General features: G+C 35.7%; 1 protein-coding gene across 1 annotated transcript in view; it reads right to left on the reverse strand.

Annotated features, from left to right (window-relative positions):
- LOC131542723 (protein unc-80 homolog) overlaps positions 1 to 20555 on the reverse strand; it is a 43851-nt gene extending 23296 nt beyond the window's left edge. Inside the window, 22 exon segments of the mRNA XM_058779657.1 lie at positions 303 to 475; positions 942 to 1089; positions 2051 to 2157; positions 3210 to 3418; positions 3591 to 3754; positions 5370 to 5518; positions 5973 to 6023; positions 9310 to 9457; positions 9666 to 9797; positions 9892 to 10209; positions 11954 to 12222; positions 12479 to 12610; positions 12812 to 13028; positions 13171 to 13305; positions 14215 to 14482; positions 16950 to 17083; positions 17226 to 17290; positions 17460 to 17583; positions 18233 to 18528; positions 18641 to 18797; positions 19780 to 19828; positions 20211 to 20555. Of these exon segments, the coding sequence (XP_058635640.1) occupies positions 303 to 475; positions 942 to 1089; positions 2051 to 2157; positions 3210 to 3418; positions 3591 to 3754; positions 5370 to 5518; positions 5973 to 6023; positions 9310 to 9457; positions 9666 to 9797; positions 9892 to 10209; positions 11954 to 12222; positions 12479 to 12610; positions 12812 to 13028; positions 13171 to 13305; positions 14215 to 14482; positions 16950 to 17083; positions 17226 to 17290; positions 17460 to 17583; positions 18233 to 18528; positions 18641 to 18797; positions 19780 to 19828; positions 20211 to 20302 (3537 nt within the window). The 5' untranslated portion in view covers positions 20303 to 20555.
- Positions 20556 to 20759: the final 204 nt, after the last annotated feature.

Genomic DNA, 20759 nt, shown 5'->3' on the forward strand with positions numbered 1-20759 from the left:
ACTTTAAAGGCAATTTTCTCACTACTCTGAGTTTTTTGCACCCTCAGATTCCAGATATTCAAATAGTGCTATCCTATCCTAACAAACCATATATCAGTGGAAAGCTTATTTATTCAGCTTTCATATGATGTAGAAATCTCAGAAGAATTTACCCTTATGACTGGTTTTGTGGTCTAGGGTTAACATTTTATCTCTCCCTATATATAGAGATATATTATCTCTGTATATTTTACAGTCTAGTATATATGTTTCAAAAGTAATGTGACACCATTTTATATATAAACAGAAGAAACAAAACTGACCAGGTCCAGCGCTGCTGCTAAAATCGAAGCATCTGGTATGGTTCCCGGCTCACAGCAGTTCAACAGGAACTGAAATCTCTTCATGCCCTGTCTGATTGCACCTAGATTCACAATGTTCTTATTCTTCATGGCCTCCTGACTGGCGGCCAAGCGCTCCTGAAATCCATGGCAACCTTGTCGGGTACAGAATGGTGACAGTGAAAGGAGTGTAGAACCTCTACATGAATAGCAGAAAATAGCTTATGAAATATGCATCTGGTGATATCGAATGAACATGCAAATCTGTTTTTTGGCACTAGTCTGAAACAACAAAAATACTCAAGATTTGCAAATCAAACTGACTTCTGAAATCCCCCGAATAAATATCTAATAACTATTAACTATTAACTTGGAGAGCTGAAGGTTCACGACAACTCTGACAAAGCTGTGACGGGTCATGGTGCCAGGTCATAGGACAGAGAACCACAGTCCCTCTTCCAGCGGATGGCTCTGACAAAGATGGACAAACACACAGAGAGCTGGTATGGAAGATGGCAGAGGAGTGTACCAGAAGCACAAGACACGTCAAGTACAGGCACACAAACAAACAAACAGAGCGAACTGTGGACGGGGGTGGGGGAAGGCACCCCAGGATTCTACCATCTTTCTCTTCTGTGTGGTGAATCTTGGAAGGGTTCCTCCGACCAGACCGCCATTTACCGAGCCGCTTGAAGAAATTCTCCTCTTCCTCTCGCCCATATTCGATAGCGCTACCCTCCGACAGCTTCACGGCACTGGTGAACTTGACCTGAGGTGTACAGAAGAGACTCGAATCAAGGACTTCCTGTCTAATAACCCTACAGCAATGACTGATTGTCTGCCATGAAAGTTCAGCTTTATTCCCAAGAAAGAAATTAGGCAGAAAAATTATTGCATTAATGATCACAGTAACATTGACACAGGCCTAGGTTTTGGTTGGACCTGACAAATATAACCCCCTTTTTCCCCTTGTGTGTGCATATAGATAGAGTATAATTATTATTAATTCATTTTACTTTGTTTTGTGTGTACCTGTGTTTATTGTTTCATTTATTATAGTCAACTAAACACTTTAATGTTAATGTGAAATAATATATATATATATATAAACATTTTTTATTTCATCTAGTTGCCACGGAAATATTTTGCATTTTAATTTAGTTTAACTTGATGTACTAAAAAAACTAAAAATGAACAAACATATTTGAAAAACAAAAAAGCAAAAGCTACTAAAATCACAAAAAAAAATCAACAGAAAAAATATTAATAGGATAGTAATAGAAGGGAAAATATCAAAATAAAAACTAATTCAAAATATGAATAAGAACAATAATAGTCTACATATAATTATCCAATAAAATAATAATCTTTTTTAATCTAGTTCATACATATAATGACTGGAATAAACATCCATGATGAGCATGTTTTTGATTACTTTTTTATTTACATTTTTGAGGTCATCATATCATTGATATATTATGGTTTTTGATAAAATTTCAAATTAGATTAATTTTCATTTTTGCTTATTTCAAGAGGGGGAATATAACATGTATTCAAAGAAAGTGTGTAAAGGAAAGTATGTGATTACTGTTTACTTGATGGTAACACCACATGACAATATAGAGTCATTAAACCTGAAAATGGTATGAATCCATATCAAACCAACATGGATAATATTACAGAACTTTGCATATGTGTTCTACTCAATAAATGCAGAGATTTGCCCTGACCTTGGAGCTCTGTCTGATAAAGGACAGTCTGTCCACTGAGCTGATGTCCAGCAGGTCCTCCACCCCATCAGCCAGACCAGATAGAGAGGAGCGTTTAAGCCAGTTTCCTGTTCCACAAGTTAAATGGTTACATGAAATACAGTTAGTTTAGCACTCTGGTAACTCTGAGACCTATTCACGTTTGCACTCTGGTACCCTTTAAAGGGAAGTGCAAACAAACCAAAAGGAATGACAGAGGGAAGATTTCATGCTGGTGCTCCGGCTCATACAAAATAAACACAAAAATGGACAAATAACACATACACTCACAGTACATAAAAGTATTATAAATAAATAAACCTTTGAATGCATATTTTTTTCAAACTAAAGCTTCCATTATGACACTGTATGATGTGGCTGCATTACTAAAACACAACACACATACGTAACATGGAGAGAGTGAGTGGATGGCGAACTTTCCTATGGCATGCTGGTGACAAAAAGGAAAGAACAGAGATATGAATGATTTTTCATAACATTCAGATCCCTAACACACCAGTAAACCAATTACAACTGAAAACTCTAGTTAAAATACAGTTTATTGGTTTATTTAAGTCCTCTAATATTAACTTTACAATCTCTCATATCATATTACAAATATTCTTATCATAAAAATATGCATACGTTTGTGTACCAGAAAGAACTTTTATAATCTTACCTATGTGTTGCATGGACATTAACACATTACAGAGAATGCATATCTTCATTTGTTATGAACAAATTAAAGTGAGTAAACGATTCCTAAAGAATCATCTGTGTATGGAAATTATACATTTGTAGTTATTAGGTTACAGCGATCACATTACTATCAATTTTGAACTGTTAAGATAAATGTATTTACTGTACTTTCTATTTTACTTACTGTTTAGCTGCTGTTTAAAATTGTATTTAGCCGCTGTTTAATGAGTAAATGTATTTCATGATATGGAATATTATGAAACCTGAATCCTGCTTATACAGTAATTCTGTAATTAAAGAAATTCAGAGAAAGGGTAGCCAAGGGCATGAAGTCATGTTATTCACAGTGAAGACCGTAATTATCTACTTTGTATGGGAAAACAAAGGAACAGAGACAATTATGGTTATGTTGGTAAAGAATTTATCTCTCACAAAAACATACCTATGGGCAGTTTGAGCTTCTTGCGTAGTGAAATCCGTCTGGAACGTGATCGTGAACGACGGTCTGTGGTAGTACCAGAGTGGGCAGTGGTGCACTCTGACGTATCCTGCTCTGATTGGCTGCTTGTATCACTGGCGGCACTCTGAGATTTGAACATCTTCCTCCAAAAGTCTTTCCTTCCTAAAAGCGCTCCTGGCATTTGCTCCTCACTGATACACAGAAACAGATACATACAAACTCAGTCACATGCATATATTTGATTTATGCATTACAAATATTTTAAACTGTTCAAATTGATTTACAATAAATGTTAAAGTGAACTAAGCAAATAGCTACATGGATAGCTACAGTCAGATCATGACAGAAAATTTATGAATGTACTTTTTTGCTGAAGATGGCTTGGTCTCCTCCTTTTCATCTGTTTTTTTAGTGGTATTGAGTTTTTCAGTGCTGTCCAGAAGGGCACTGAGAGCCACACGTCGGAAGACATTTCCATGGGACTCCTTAATAAACTGAACCAGCTGACGTATGTCACAATACAGGCCCTGATTTTTGTGTTTAGATGTAAGGAGAGACAGTCATAGTGTGAATGTGTGAAAAGAGAGAGATGGAAAATAGAAAACAGAAATATAGATTTAAATATTTAATCTTTTGTGAACAATGGAGTGCTTTTTCTGCACAGGTAATTATCAGCTATTCATTTTACATAGTCTATCTATACACATAGAAGCACTCAAAGTAAAACTAGTCATAAAACTGTTCTAAACAGACGCAATACGTCAAGATCCCAGCCACAAAAAATTGGAAGTTGCCAAAGGAAGGTCGATTTGTTGCAAAATTGTGTCACTGCATCAAATCTCAGAAAAAATTATTTTATATATATATATATATATATATATATATATATATATGTTAATTTAGATTTAGATGCATAATATAATAATATTCAAATATAAATAAGTGCATTTTTAAATACAACATTGAATTATTAAACACATTTTTAACAATTGCAATTTAAGATTAGCTAGTAATCTAGTAAAACTATATATTCTGAACAATTATAGTTTTAAGCAGTGTATTAGTAGTTATTTAGTATGCTACACTCTAAGAAAAGTATATATACTAATATGAAGGAATTTTCCATATTGATTTTTCAATATGGAAATGAAGCATGATGCGATGATATCAATTACAAACCACAGCCAATCAGAACAAATCTGTCTCAGTTCCACCTCACAGTGAAAAAAAGTAATGTAATTGCGATCTCACAATAAAACGTAATTTCTCGCACATGCAACTTTGTTTCTATCAATTTATGGCTTTATTTCTCACAACCTGTAACTTTATTCACATAATTTGCAACCTTGTTTCTCAATTTGTGACCTTATTCTGGCAACTTTACATCCCACAGTGTGATTTAACAGAAATAGTGACAATTTAATTTTCTGTATTGTGACCTACATCTGATTAAAATGGATTATTGAAAAATAATCCAAAAAACAAGTGAAGAAAGTATTGCAGATAACTAAATACAATCTGGATCATTTTAGGTATATAAGAAACTGCTTACCAACTACAGCAGCAAAATGATATAGGCTATAAATTCAATGACTTAACATTCTGTATGCCAATTTGGTCTCAAGCTAAAGTTACAACACTGCAGCCTATTCTCTCCTTGTACAAGCAGGCATATATAAAGTGTTAGATAGAAAACCCAATACTTACCACCACTGTGATATTTTGGGCAAATATGATATCCTTAACTGTGAAAATCTATGGTAGTAGATAGTCTGATGTTTAAAAGCCTAAATGGAAAAGCTCCTCCACCACTTCGTATTTTTATTAAACAGAAACATTTAAACAACAGATCTACAAGATCCGCTCAAAGAGGGGACTGTCAAATTCCTTCACATTGAAGGTTGTGTGTTGTCGCTTTGCGTGCTTGCATGGCTGTTATTGTGTTGATGTTTTGCTGTTGTTTCAGGATATGGGATTTCATATTTCCATGATGCTTACATGATACAATTAACATTGAATTCGCAAAGATATGCCTTTTCACTTGTTGTTTTATTGTATGGTGCCTGGTTAGTATAACTTTCACCAAATGTAACCTCAAGCCCAAATTTTTGGCAACTGATGAGTTAAATGCAGTACTCTCACCAGGTTCTCAGAACTGTGAAGCTCATGTGTAGTGGAGGCACATCTTGTGATGAGAGACTTGAACATGCAGCCCACCACCACAGTCTCCATGCTCTGGGCCAGAGACTTGTCTCCTCCAGTGGTGAAGTTGTTCCCGAAGCCAGCCTTGTCTGCAAACACAAACACAAATCTCAGAGGAAAAACTGTGACCTGGCTGCCATGTCTGGGCAAAATCACTGAGGCTCAGCCACAAGTGCCAAACAATAAGGGGAAGCAGGAAGCATTGATGTGTACAAGATGAAAAGGGGCAAAATCAACTGCACATATGATAGGAAAACCTAAACAGTGATTTGTGCTGGGTTTTGAAGGTTTGCATACATGCAAGTGACAGTGGCCTGCGAGATAGTAATAGACCTAACAATCAGGTCATGCTCTGATTTCACAGCAATGTTGAGTTTAGTTTAGCTGGATCTTATAAAGCCGGTTTTTAGATTGTTTATTCGGTAAGGCCTAAGCACTGTTTAGCTCTACTACAGGCGAGAACATCACCCTGGACATTGTGAGGGGTGCAGGAATGGGTGTAATGCCTAGTTTTGGCAGTAAATTTAGATATTGTGTATCTACCGATGTTTCTTTTATTCGCCCTCCTGGACCTCTCACCTGCACTGCCGTATTCTGCAAGAGAAAAGATGGTGGGCAACATTGGTGTCAGGCCAGCACAGACATGTACTCGTAAGTCAGGAAACACAAACTCATTCCAAAACACACATCCACGCACAGACGCACACCCACAAATGCAAAAAGAAGACGACCCAAAAAAACATAGGGATATCATTTTCATAACACTCACTCATGTTCACTAACTTGCCAGAAATCAATCGAAATTCAGCTTATCGTGCTGTTTTAATTCCATAAAATGTAAAAATACAAACAATAAGAATTGACACTGTCAGTATGATGTTTGGCAAGTCTGCTGAAAGGATGAGTGATGAGGGACTGGGGTACAAACAGTGGAGTATGACAGACGGACAGACGGAAGGACAGAAAGAAAGAAAGAAAGAAGTACTACTGGCAGACATGAAGGCAGAAGACAGAAGAGGCCAAGGAGCGAGAAACGAATGACATTAAAAAATGTAGAGACGATCTGTATTTCCAGCTAATTTGGTAACATTTGCTTCAAGTTTCTCATTTAATACTTTGTAGCACATGGCCTTTTTAATGGATTTTAAGACTTCTTTATTGTGATAGAACTGTAATGCCATTGCTGGCATGTCCATTCTTAAATTAAATATACATTTTTGATGTTTGATATACCCAGCCTCCAAACGGTGTGGATTCAGTCTAATCTAAGTGTGTAATAGCTAACCCCATAATCTACTAAAAAGACAATAGAAAAGCCCTGATATATGACACTAAATTATTCTGCCTGCTATATTAGGTGCTATGATCTGTTCTGATTGTTCATGGCTGTTATAAAGCAACGTTTCTGTTGTGTATCTGAGACATGTGGTATGACACAGAAATATCCAGATGTTCTGATAAATGGAAATGTGACAGCCACAGTGTTCACAGGAAAAGATACTCACTCCAGTCACTTCTACAAGAAATGAGACTTAATTGCACAATGTACAGTCAGTCATTTTTGGAAAATATTAACCCAGACAGGGGATCAGGTACCACCTGTTTAAATCTGGAGGGGTTTGTTTTCCCATAATGACTGGCTAACTCTACAGTACATTATCCTGCTTATTTACTAGGGGTGGCACGGTACATGTATTCGTACCGAACCGTCACGGTACGGGCGTCTCGGTTCGGTGCATGAGGCCTTACGACGAATACAGGCAATTCACCTCCAATCCAGAAGGGGGCGCCCGCAGTAATGCAACGCTGTTTGATAGCCGCCAGCGCCAGCAGAAGAACAGCGAATGCCATGAGTTGCGCACTTGAAAACAAAGCCCCCTGACAGTGACCATGTGCTGATTCTGAACGCGTCTCTCACATAGACTGACAAGGGAGTATACTTTAAAGGCTTGCGCACTCAACTGTTTGCGAAATGGAGCTTTGTGCTCGAGTATCCTACCTCTCTCATTTGGCACAAATCCAAATATTCCATAATATTTCCATATTCGCGATGTAACGTATCTGAATGCTAAACTATTACTTATTATGTAAATGATAGCCTTTGTACTTCAGTCGCGTTTCAGCGGTGACACAGAGGAGGGCGCGCTGATGTTTGGCTCACTGTATTTTATTTTGATAAAGTACCAACTGCGCTGTCAAGTTAGCAATGCTGGAACTGATGTGTGTGTGTGTGTGTGTGCACGGGCGCGCTCTGGTGCGATCACTTCAATTGTTTCCTTATACCAGCAGAATCAACTTTAAACACTTATTGTCTTATTAATAATCACTGTATAAAGGTCTGCTTTTATTTGTGTACACTCACAATGAAAACAAAACAGATTTTATATATATATAACATGTAATAATATTTAGTATTTTCACATCTAGATGGAAAAAATTGTAATTTGCACTACTGTCTGTTCGAAATAAATGAAAAGAAACTGAGCATAGTAGATTTTTTTTCCCTTTTGTACCGAAATCGTATCGAACCTTGACCCCCGAACCGAGGTACCTACCGAACTGTGACATCTGTGTACCGTGCCACCCCTATTATTTACCAAAAATAAGAAATACTGATCTGATTTTATTATCTTACTTATAGATTAACATAGTTTATGCTATAAAGAAAACAGCTAATTATTGCTTAGAACACCGAAACACACCGAAAATAAATGCTCCTTGATAGTATAATATTAATTTATATTTTATTATTCATTCATTTAAATTTAAGTTATTTCTTCTTGCGGACTAGTTATTTAACATAATTATCTACAATGTAAAATGTAACTATCTATTTTAAGTTTTCTCTTATCCAGCTCTTTATGACTCTTACCGGTTAGTTGTTCTTCCAAGCAATGGTTTCATTTTCTTGCTTCTAGTCATCTATCAAAGGTTTATCCTCACCATATTAATAAATTAATACTCAAGTCTTCCAGTTTTGAGTCACAAGACGGCACCAGTGAGCTATACTAAGTTGGTATGAAAACAGATGACGGAGTTATACAAGAGACATGAATATAGCAACGGTATCTTGCCATAGACAACAGTCAAATATACAGCTTAGCAGTTATTATTGACCAATCAGAATCAAGTATTGCAGAGAGCTGTTGAATAATTACTTCAAATTCACTTTAATTAATTTTACAGAACCCTAGAATAAAAATTAGTTTGTGATACACTATCTGTCAAAAGTTTTGAATAATTAAGATTTTTTTTTACCAAGGCTGCATTTATTTGATCAAAAACACAGTGAAAACAGTAACACTGTGAAATATTATTACAATTTAAAATAACTGATTTCTGTTTTCAGATGTAACTTATTTCTGTGTTGGCAAAGCTGAATTTTCAGCAGCCATTACTCCAGTCATCAGTGTCACGTGATCCTTCAGAAATCATTAAAATATGATAAAATTCAGCTTTAACATCACAGGAATAAATTCTAAATTCAGCTTAGCCATCACAGGAATAAATGACATTTTTTAAGAAAACAGTTATTTTAAATTGTAATATTTCATAATATTACAGTTCTGCTCTATTTTGAATAAAATAGTCCGAACTTTTGACTGGTAATGTTCTATTGTTTTAATTGTTCTATTGTTTTAAATTTCAATTTACAGTATTCTACGTTTAAAATAAAAGTTCCAATACATAGCTCAATAATCAAATTGTAAAAAAAAAAACAAGTTTATCTCTCTTTTAGCAAAAGACAAATCCATCTCTATTACTGATGCATGAAAATGGGGCTCATGCTGTATCTTTGGAGATCTCAGAAAAGGGATTAAAAAATATGCCTGGGCATGTTAATGACATGCACTTAATAAGTGCAGCTCTGCCCTCTTACTGTCAGTGATTGGCTCCATGCAGAAGCCAAGTAGGGCATGCAGGAAATCCACAATGTTGTTGAGCGAATCCTTATTAACGTATTCTTTCATAGTCTGCCGGAACTGCACTTTATCCAGCTTGTACAGAGTAGTCAAACAATTCTGCGCCTAAAAAAAAAAAAAAATCGGACAGAGCATCTGGTCATTCACCTTTGTTGGAGACAAACTGCTACATGCAAATGTACTATATTCTACATATTTTATGAAATCCATATCATCTGACCAATAGTCTGACAGTAATGCAAATCAACGTAATGCTGTCTAACAGGTTAATCTGTACTGTAAACTAATATTTTAATTGCACACATATATTGACCTGCATCCGAAGGCGGTCTCCAGAGAGCCCACGATGGCCTTCACCACAACCGTATGCACAGCCGAGTGATTTTACGATCTTAATGAGCATGGTGAGAGCCAACCTGTGAGTGCTGAGTGAAGTGTCTCCATCCTGTTGATGATTTAAAAAATGAATGAAATCTTGCATGTGATAATTGCATTACTCTCACATATTCATTTATAACGGATATATTAACTGGCTTTACCTGGTTGTCCTTGTTATTCTTTATATCATCTCTGCTTCCTCCACGACTCTCTCCACCCCCTCCTCCTCCATCTCCTCCACCACCTCCATTAGGTGCTGCTCCTGTGCCTCCAGCCGCCTCCCCCTGAGCTCCACCCACACTCTGACTGGCTCCCTCCTTCGGGCGCTCCGCCTCTTTGTCCTCGGGTCTGGAGGCTTTCTTAGTCACATTGGGCACCACACCTAGCTGCAGGAGGCATTCGATGATGTTGAGCGCCACGTCGCAAATCCGAGAACTGATGTCATGGGTGAGTACAGAATACAGGGCCCGCAGAATAGCCTTAAAAAACAACAAAGCGGTAAACAGGAAAGGCAACACTACCCATATTATGAACCATATGGTCAGGTATGGTCTAAATCTAAAATAATTGTAACATTTTCTTCAGAAGTTAAAGGCCAATCTAAACACTACCAGTCAAAAGGCTGAAATACATTTATGTTTTAAAGAAGTCTTTTAGGGTTACCAAGACTGCATTTATTTGATTAAAAATTTGTGCTTTCAAACGATTAATCGCAATTAAATCGCATCCAAAATAAAACTTTTTGTTTGCATAATATGTGTGTGTTCTGTGTATATTTATTATGTATATAAATACACACACATACAGAATATATTTTGAAAATATTTGAAGAATTCAGATGCAAAATCCTCTAAGTGCCGTCTGAAATTTTCTTCTAAAATTAGCATTTTTATCAGACTCCTATATTTATGTTTAGTTATTTCACTTTAATTGCATAGAAAAGGACCTATACATTTCCATTAGAATAAATTTACTGAACCTAAACACAGCAGCCAGATAAAAATGCTGGTAACACTTTACAATAAGGTGTCATTTGTTAATATTAGTTAATATATTAACTAACATGAACAAACAATGAACAATGCATTTATTACACTATTCATTATTCTTTGTTAATGTTAGTTAATGAAAATAGAGTTGTTCATTGTTTATTCATGTTAGTTCACAGTGCATTGTGTTAACTAACATGAATAACTAACGTTAACAAACACAATTTGTGATTTTAATAATGCATTAGTAAATGCTGAAATTAATATGAACTAAGATTAATAAATGCTGTAGAAGTATTGTTCATTCTTAGTTCATGTTTACTAATGTTGTTAACTAATGTTAACTAATGAACCTTATTGTAAAGTGTTACCAAAATTCTCATTTTAGATGAAAATTTCAGAAGGCACTCTTCATTTACATGTATGTACATGTCTATATTTATAATCATATAATTTATGTTATAAATAAATATCTTTAATATATAAACATAACATATTTTTCTGAAATATATACATGCATGTGTATTTATATATACATAAATATACACAACACACATACATATATAATGCAAACAAAAACTTTTATTTTGGATGCGATTAATCATGATTAATCATTTGACAGCACTATTAAAAATACATTAAAACTGTAATATTTTGAAATATTAATAAAATTGTTACAATTATTAAAATACCTGATTTCTATTAGAATTTATTTTTAAATATATTTTATAAGCTGAATTTTCAGCAGTCTTCATTGTCACATATTCCTTCTAATATGTTGATTTGGTGCTCAAGAAACATTTACTATTACTATTAATGTTAAAAACAGTTGTGTTGCTTAATATTTTTTTGTTGAAAAATTTCAACCATACCATTTAAATGTTTGGGGTAAGATAAGAAAAATAAATCAATACTTTTATTTAGCAATAAAAAGTGACCACAGACATTTGTCATCTTAAAAAAGAATTCTGGAAAGGAATTTACGATTTATTGAGAAGCCTGAAAAAAAAAAAAAAAAAAAACATGGTTTCTACAAAACTATTAAGCAGAAAATACACTGATAATAATAAGAACCATTGCTGATAACTGTGAATCAAATCAGAATAAGCATATTAGTATAATAAGAGCCTCCATTTAACAATGTAAGAAAATCCTTTGACCGATAGTGTATAAGCAAATTTGACTCTCTATGACAGTAAACCCATGCCCCTTTGCTCAAGGCTGCACCCCTTACCATGAGGTCCAGCATGCCATTCTTCAGAATGAAGTTGTTAGTGCCCTCAATAGTTTCTCGGTCCTCTAGCGATGTGTAATTGATGCAGGAGTCTGTCAGACTTCGGGGAAGGTTGGAGCAGGCCAGCGGCTCACATGGCATCTCAGGGATGGGAATGGGGTTACACAGTTTCTTAATGTGCTCTGTGAAGAAATCTGTGTAGCCTACATTAAAGGAAGCCACAGTTGTGTTAAATGTAGCCATGGTGATGGTGGAGATCTGGGAACGAACTGAGAAAGAAGTCAATGAGTGAAAATCACCATCAAAACATTATCTAGAAAATATTAAATTACACGATTATTGATAATTCAAATGTATTTGTATATTTATTTTTTTCTATAAAATGTTCAGTGAACCTACTAGCATCTCATTGTGGCCCCCAGTTTGAAACCCCCTGTTGTATTTTATTCATCTTTATTCATTCCATGAAAGATTAACTGCAATAATTTAGAATTAATACTATAATAGTGCTGCTTATTTGCTTACCACCCTCTTTGATGGTATTGTCACTGTGACTGTTGGAGTGTTCAGGCAAGTTGTGGTGGGAGTGAAAATGTTTTGCTCCAAGACTGTCCACATCTCCGGCAGTATCTGAGCTTCCACGACGTGTTAACTTCCCTTCAACACAACAAAACACAGCCACAATATGACAATAATTTGAAACTAATCTCAAACAAGTGCAAGCAATTTGTGAATGCACAATTTGTATGGGCATGGCTGATGCATTAAACCACTAAGCACAGAATCCCAAAAAATGTAAATAAAATTGTCTAGAAAAAACAGGAAGAAATAAAACGGATTTCATAGGGCCCTACATACCCATGATAGTGGAAGGCCAACCCCCACGGTCCAGTGTGCGACGGTCTTCTCCCAGTCCAGAGAAACTTCCGAATGAGAAGGTGCTGCGTGTGGGTGAGACATCCAGGTGATCCTCGTGCATCAGGAAAGGTACACCCATTCGACGCTGCCGTTTCTTCCCAGTATAGTGGAATGGGATAGAGCCTTTTCTCTCTCGATCTTCTCTACGGTTCTTAAACTGGAAAAAAAGACAAAAAAGTGATAGAGTAATAGAATAAAGTGCATAGTGGAATAATGAAAGTTAAATGTCAAGAAAATCAAGTAAGCTTGCATGTGATATCAACATTTTATTAGAGGTTTTGAAAAAAACTACAATATACCTTTTTGAATATGTTCATGCCCATCTCAGTTGAGAGGTCAGGGACTGCTGGTCTCCTGAGGTTGGTAAATGATACTTTAGAGAAGGTCTCAGAGCTCAAAGACCTGCTTTCCTCATTACATTTTAGAGTCATATCCTTAGAAAAATGGCAAAGAAAAAACAGGGTATCAGAGGTATGCATTTTTTTTTTTTTTTTTTTTAAACCTATGACTTATAATGGTTAAAATGTTGAATAATAGTATTTCAGTTACATATCTTTTCAAGTAGCAATCACACATCCTGATTAGGGTTGCAAAAAGTTGGAAAATTTCCAGAAATTTTGGATACTTTTTTGCTGTTTCTTTAACAGCAAATCAGCATATTAGAATGATTTCCGAAAGATCATGTGACTGGAGTAATGATGCTAAAAATTCAGCTTTGAAATCACAGGAATAAATTACATTTTAAAATATATTCAAACAGAAAACAGTTATTTTAAATAGTAAAAATATTTCTAAATTTTACTGTTTTTCTGTACTTCGGATCAAATAAATTCAGGCTTGGTGAGCAGAAGAGACTTCTTTAAAAAACATTAAACATCTTACTGTTCTAAAGTATAAAATAATTTTTTACTTTTAATTTTTAAAAATGCTGTGATGCCTTAATTCACTTGTACTGTAGCATTGAAATGGATGTTTATAATTTTCAGTCAAATTATCCAGATTGTATGGAATTTTAATATCGGCCAATATTGATTATCGACCATAGCATAAAAATAATAACCTGCTTATTTATATAAATATCTGCTGGGCTTTTAATAACCGTGCATCCCTGATAACAGTTACATGCCTTCCACTTAATACAAAGTATATTGCTGTTGTAAAGTGTATGTAATGTACAACAAGTTTATTTTATGAATGTGTCATAATTTTAGATGAATTAATGATCACAGAATGTATTTCAAACCCTGGGCACACCAGAACCTAATGCAGTTATGCCACTGCCCATTACCATCTGAAACTGTTATTTAAAACACACAGTCAGCTAACTGACATTGGATTGTTACCTGTGTTTTGTGAGTATTAACCAAAGAAGGGGTAGCAGCCACCATTGAACTACTGCGGGGCCGTGGTAAGGGGGGTATCAGGGGCTCAGGGGGGCGTTCAGGCTTCTCCTGCAGTATCTGACGCAGCCGCTGCAGGTAGTATATGAGGGCCCAGTGCACACCTTCTTCTGTCCAGTGAGGCTGCATCAAGCAACGCAGCACTGCAACATCAAAATAGGTGGCATACCTTGCTCGCTGTGATACAGAGATGCCACCAGGGACTGAGAAACTTTCAGAAAGAAAGAGAGAGAGAGATTTGTTACAAAAAATGATGGTCGGAAAGAATGGAAGTTCAGACTGAGTTTGCTTAGAATCGTTGCTTGGCAACTGCAGTGCGAACACATGCACAGACTAACACTGTGACAGATGGGAGTCTGACTGGAAGTGGACACTATTTATCTAGCTAACATAGGAGGAAAGAAAAAATGCTTTAAAATCATTTTAGTTTTAAAAGATTGTAATAGATAAACTTTTTTTGCCAACACTTTACAATAAGGTTCAATTTGTTAACATTATTATGTTATAAAGATGTTTTAATATGGTATAATGAACAACACTTTTTACAGTATTTAATAAAGGGCACCTATTATGCAAAATTCACTTTTACATGTTATTTGAACATAAGTGTGTGATGGCGGTGTGTGTACACAACCACCCTATAATGATAAAAACCCACCCGCTCCATTTTTTTACCCCCATAAATCATAAGCAGTGTCTCAGAACAAGCTGTTCACAGAATCTGTAAAATGTGACATTCCACGACTGTTGATGGACACTGCTATATATATTGGCTGAGACCCACGCTGAGTGACCCGCACACAGTCCGTTTATCTTCACGCTAGAGCATTTAAGAGCAGTTAGAGATTTTCTGTTTTTATTTTATTCTTTGGGTCATATTATCATCATAGACAGCAGTATCCACTTTTTTCTTCAACGCAGAAGTAAGCCTATGGGCAAGAATTCTGGTTCATTAGCTGCTATAGGTAAATAACGAGAAGAATAACATAGTGCAGTAAAGTTACCTTCAAAGACATAACTGTTTTTTTGTAATTTATGTGTGTTTTTGACAGTTTAAGAGCAATAAGACACGAAAGAGAACTTAGTTCACTACTCACATGCTGTGTGACAGCCGCTTTCTGTGTGCGTGCTTCGGATGTTTGCGCTCAGAAAACCGTATATCAGAAGTTTAAACTAAAATATGTTTTAAAATGCATGATTTCAGCATGACAGGCATGATAATCAAATCCAAACAGATGTTTTTGGCAGGGTATCTGAGGTATGAGCACTATTCTGGAAAAGGCGGCGGGGAGCAGCAGCTCATTTGCATTTAAAGAGACATGCATGAAAACAGCGTGTTTCTGCTTCCACTCAAAATAGGCATTTTCAAAATGATATAATAAATGATCTGTGAGGTATTTTAAGCTGAAACTTCACAGACACGTTCTGGGAACACCTGAGACTTATATTACATCTTGTAAAAAGGGGAATAATAGGTGCCCTTTAATCTAGGCTAATCTTAATTTATACATTTATTATTTTTCATTGGCAATTCATGTTCACTAAAGTTAATAATGTTTATTCGAAATATATATATGTTGGAATGTATTTGCATATGTACACTACCAGTCAAAAGTTTTTGAACAGTAAGATTTTTAATGTTTTTTTAAAGAAGTCTCTTCTGCTCACCAAGCCTGCATTTATTTGATCCAAAGTACAGCAAAAACAGTAAAATTTTTAAATATTTTTATTATTTAAAATAACTGTTTTCTTTTTGAATATATTTTAAAATGTAATTTATTCCTGTGATTTCAAAGCTGAATTTTTAGCATCATTACTCCAGTCACATGATCCTTCGGAAATCATTGTAATATTCTAATTTGCTGTTCAAAAAAACATGTATTATTATTATGATTATTATTATTATATTGAAAACAGCTGAATAGAATTTTTTCAGGTTTCTTTGATGAATAGAAAGTTCAGAAGAACAGCATTTATCTGAAACAGAAATCTTTTGTAACATTATAAATGTCTTTATCATCACTTTTGATAAATTTAAAGCATCCGTGATAAATAAAAGTATTAATATCTATAATTCCCCCTTGAAAAAATGTACTCAACTGTTTTAAATATTGATAATAATAACAATAAAAATATTTATTGTACAGAAAATCAGCATATTATAATGATTTCTGAAGGACCACGTGACACTGAACAATTATAGTAATGATGCTGAAAATTTAGCTTTGATCAAAGGAATAAAATGTATTGAAATAGAAAGCAGTTATTTTAAATAGTAAAAATATTTCACAATATTACTGCTTTTACTGTATTTTGGATTAAATAAATGCAGGCTTGGTGAGCAGAAGAGACTTCTTTAAAAAACATTAAAAATCTTACTGTTCAAAAATTTTTGACTGGTAGTGTAAAAAATAATATTAACTAAGAATAATAATTACTGTAAAAGTATTTTGTCATTATTATTTTATGATAGCTATTGCATTAACTGATCAATTAATTTATGGAAACTTGTTATAAAATTGTACCATTATTATTTCCCTACTGTCAAAGTCTTAATATGACCGCCCCCCCCCCACCCCCACTGTATATTGACAATGCTTGATGTTTTCCCTCAATTTCAAAACAGATTAATAAATAGAATCCTGCTCCATGCACCACCTGTATGTGCAAACACTCACTTCTTTGGTTGTGAAAATCCTTTCTCAAAGGCCTGCTGTGAGGACCCTCCCTTCTCCACAGAGTTGCCACGGCGACAGCTCTGTCCTGTCACCGAGGGGGAGGAGGAGTCTGGCTGGGCTGATTCACATACCACCTGAAAGCCGAGATAGAAGAGGAAATCACATGACCCCAGCTGAACAATGATGTTAATGCACTACGAGAGGAAATTAATATACGCCAGGACTAAATGAGCCACAAGGGGCTGTGCAGCTGCAAATCACAGTCTGAATACTCACTGCAGGGCATTGGTTACTGGTATCATGAGGACTACACTGGTTATTCACTGGAGAATTTCTTTTTGCTGTGAAGAATGTAACAGAGATAGCAGATGTGTGAAGCATGAACGATTTACACACATAAAGAACAATGAGCAAAGATAGAATTGTATTTTGGGTTAAAAGCTGGTAAAACACAGTGGACAGAAGTGATAAAAGAACCGTAAAAAATAGGTGAATTTACAGAAATCTGACCTGTAACAATGTTACGCATGGGTTTGACAAGGGCAGAAAAAGCAGGAACATCAGGTTGACGGTGCTCCCACATTGGCTGCCAAATAACAAGTCCACCAGCCAGTCGAAAGGTGAGGTCAGACTCCTGTCAAATGCAAAATGATCAACATTTTTTAGCAGTTTAATCTAAATTAATAAATTAGTATTTGCAAAAATAAAAAAAAAGTACATTCACAGCCATAAAATTAAGGATTTTGAACTAATAAAGTAGGGCTCAACAATAAGATTTTCCTTGCTTTGTCCTAAAAAAAATTATCAGTTTATATTTTTACATTTGCTAGAAATATTTTATTTTTTCAGTGAATGTTAGGTATAATTTTTCATCTTTAAAATACTGAAATGATTAAATAATTATAATTAAATAATATAATTATTATATTAAATTATAATACTTAGAATATGTTTTATTTTAATTTATATTAAAAAATAAAATGTATCACAATCTGGAAATCGCACAGCTGTAATGAAACTAGCTTCTGCTAATCTCATCTATGTTTGCCACCTAGATAACATTATCTAGTGACAAATCAGAAGAATTTACAGCAACGGTGTAGAACAGATCATGGAAAACTAAGGCATTCAAATGAATGCACAATATCAATGATGTAATATTTTCAGTGGCAATGCAGCAACTTCTATGAACTCTCTCACACTGGCCTTGGGCCAGACGGACATCCGTATTGTTGAGCCCTGCAGAGAAAAAAATAAATAATATCAACAGTAAAAGTTCCAACCTTGATCCGGTTAATCAGGGGGGCAAAAAGAAACACAAAGAGCTCCACAGTGGCCATGTTCTTGTGGTAGAGTTTGGCACGGGCATATTCATTCTCTTCAGTTGTGCTGCCATTGCGGTCTGTGAGACCCTGGTTCCCCATGGGCTGAAGGTAGGCACTACTGCTACCACTGCTGCCCCCAGACCAGCCATGTCCCAGGCCAGGCTCCTGGTGGCACTCCTGGGCCGCCTCCAGAAGCATCCAATGTAGAGTGTGAAGGAGTTTCGTTTCAGCTACCCCGAGTTTATCCTGGTGTCCTGGTGAAGAGAGATTGTGGACATGCCGATCAATAAAATTAACCACAAAATGAATTCACTCAAACACAGTGTGCAAAGGACATAGAAATTGCAGTTTAATAAGGGTTCCTACCCAGCTTGTTGCGGTTCGAGAGAAGGATGGCAGTGCAGTGGAGAACATGAGGCAGAGCAGCCTGGACCAGCTCCCAGCGAGAGATGCTCTGGATGGCTTCAGTGAGGGCTGGAGAGAGCCCGTGGAGTTTGTTCTCCACCAGCACCCGCTCAAATGACTAGGCAGGATAAAAGCATGAGACATAATCCTCAAGAGCATTTGTTAAATGATTACTTCTTCCTGTTACAGTATTATTTGTACACAAGAAAGAAAACATGATATAACAGCAAGACTGTCAGTCATGGCATACTAAAACTATTACCAATAATAATAATAATTATTATTATTATTATTAACTGAACTGAATTTGTTTTTATTTCTTACTAGAAAAAAACTCTGCAGCTGTCAATAAAACCAAATATTCATAATTCAATTAATGATTGGTTGCAGAATGCTTAATAAAAAACAAATGCATAGTTCATTACTTTGAAAAAACAAACAAACAAAAAAACACTTGAGGTTACACACTGTAAAGTTTTAACAGGAAACTACTGTAAGAGTGCTCAAGTAAAAACATGTTAATTGATTAATGGTATAGGTTCCCTTATTATGGTGAAAAACTGTAAATAACAGAACATTTAAAAATTAATGTACAGTACTGTTAAACTTTCATTTATAATAAATTGAAATGTCCAGAATTCCCTGTCTGACACTTTATTGAAATAATTCTTTCTTTTTACTTCTTTCTTACCAGTTGTGGACATTTTTATGTCACATCTTATGTTGTTAAATTAATGTGTATTGAATTATTTTACATGATGTGTGTAACCATTATGCCATTTTGTATTTGTGTGCATACAATATATACAGCATTACTGTACATATGTAAATGAGCTTTGATTATATATATATATATATATGTCTGTGTGTGTGTGTGTGTGTGTGTGTGTGTGTGTGTGTGTGGGGGGCGCTTTCTCTTTCACTTGTGTTTACTGGTGGTCGTCAGTAGCTATAGAGGTATTTCAGTAGGTTTGTGTATTAACGTTAAATCAGTTAATCAAATATGTATATGAACCTCTGATTTAGGCGTATATTCTCTGAGATAGAGGAAAGATTATTCACAGGTGAAGGTGTTCACTTATGATTATTAATACACTCACCACACAGGAGGCTTCATACTGCTTCCCTAACTTCGGCCGCAAAAACGCGCTGTAACAGACATTTTTTTTCATTTAGTTTCATATCATAAAACTATGAAATAACAGCCATGGTCGAGCCGGCAAGGACACTCTGTGCCACAGCATGATTTTAACTGAAACTGAATTACGACGAGCTCTGGTTAAGGCACAGACAGCACGATTGCTCTACGAAGGTGAAATATTCGATAGAATATTCAGCAAATTTTGTTCAGGGTTTAGGTGCGGCGGTGTGTGAAAAGATGACGCACGAGACACCAGCGCAACAGAAATCCATTCAGAGACCGGTATGAGAGATGCATACGAATGAGAACCGCTCTGCGGGAGCCATATACGAGGGAATCAGACTAATCACTCGCAGAAAACACCTGTTATGCCACGACTAAATCACTGACCTGGTCTGTCTCCATAGGAAGGTTTGGATCGGAAACGGGATCCCCCGGCAGTTTTCCTGGTCACTGTCATCCAAGCTCTTTCTTTTCACCATTTTTGACCTGCTGGATTCAAGGGTGCAGACGGGCTGCTCAGAGACGGATTTGATTCACGGCATCACCGTAATATTTGACATCGGAGCGTAAAATGGCTGCAGGTGTTGATTTGTGTCGACACCACCCCGTGGAGCAGCGCTGAAAGACCGAATCCACTTGTCAATTAAGACACACTGACCACTGGTTTGAAGATACGGCTTCAAATACGTAATCAATGAGATGGAGCGACGGACCCCCTCTGGGTCTTAAAAGCTCGAGATTCGCAAATATTTCAGTGTAACAATTAATACTGCATCATTAGTACCCAAATCGACAATTCTCCCATAATATCACAGCTACTACAAGCACTGTTACAGTAATAATAAATAAATAAAAATAAGACAATATATATATATGGGAACCATGCAAGAAGTTTTCAGAATCCCAGTCCTTTTAACTTTCTTTCTTTCTATAACA

Source organism: Onychostoma macrolepis, chromosome 06 (genome assembly GCF_012432095.1).
Source record: "Onychostoma macrolepis isolate SWU-2019 chromosome 06, ASM1243209v1, whole genome shotgun sequence".
Taxonomy (NCBI): domain Eukaryota; kingdom Metazoa; phylum Chordata; class Actinopteri; order Cypriniformes; family Cyprinidae; genus Onychostoma; species Onychostoma macrolepis.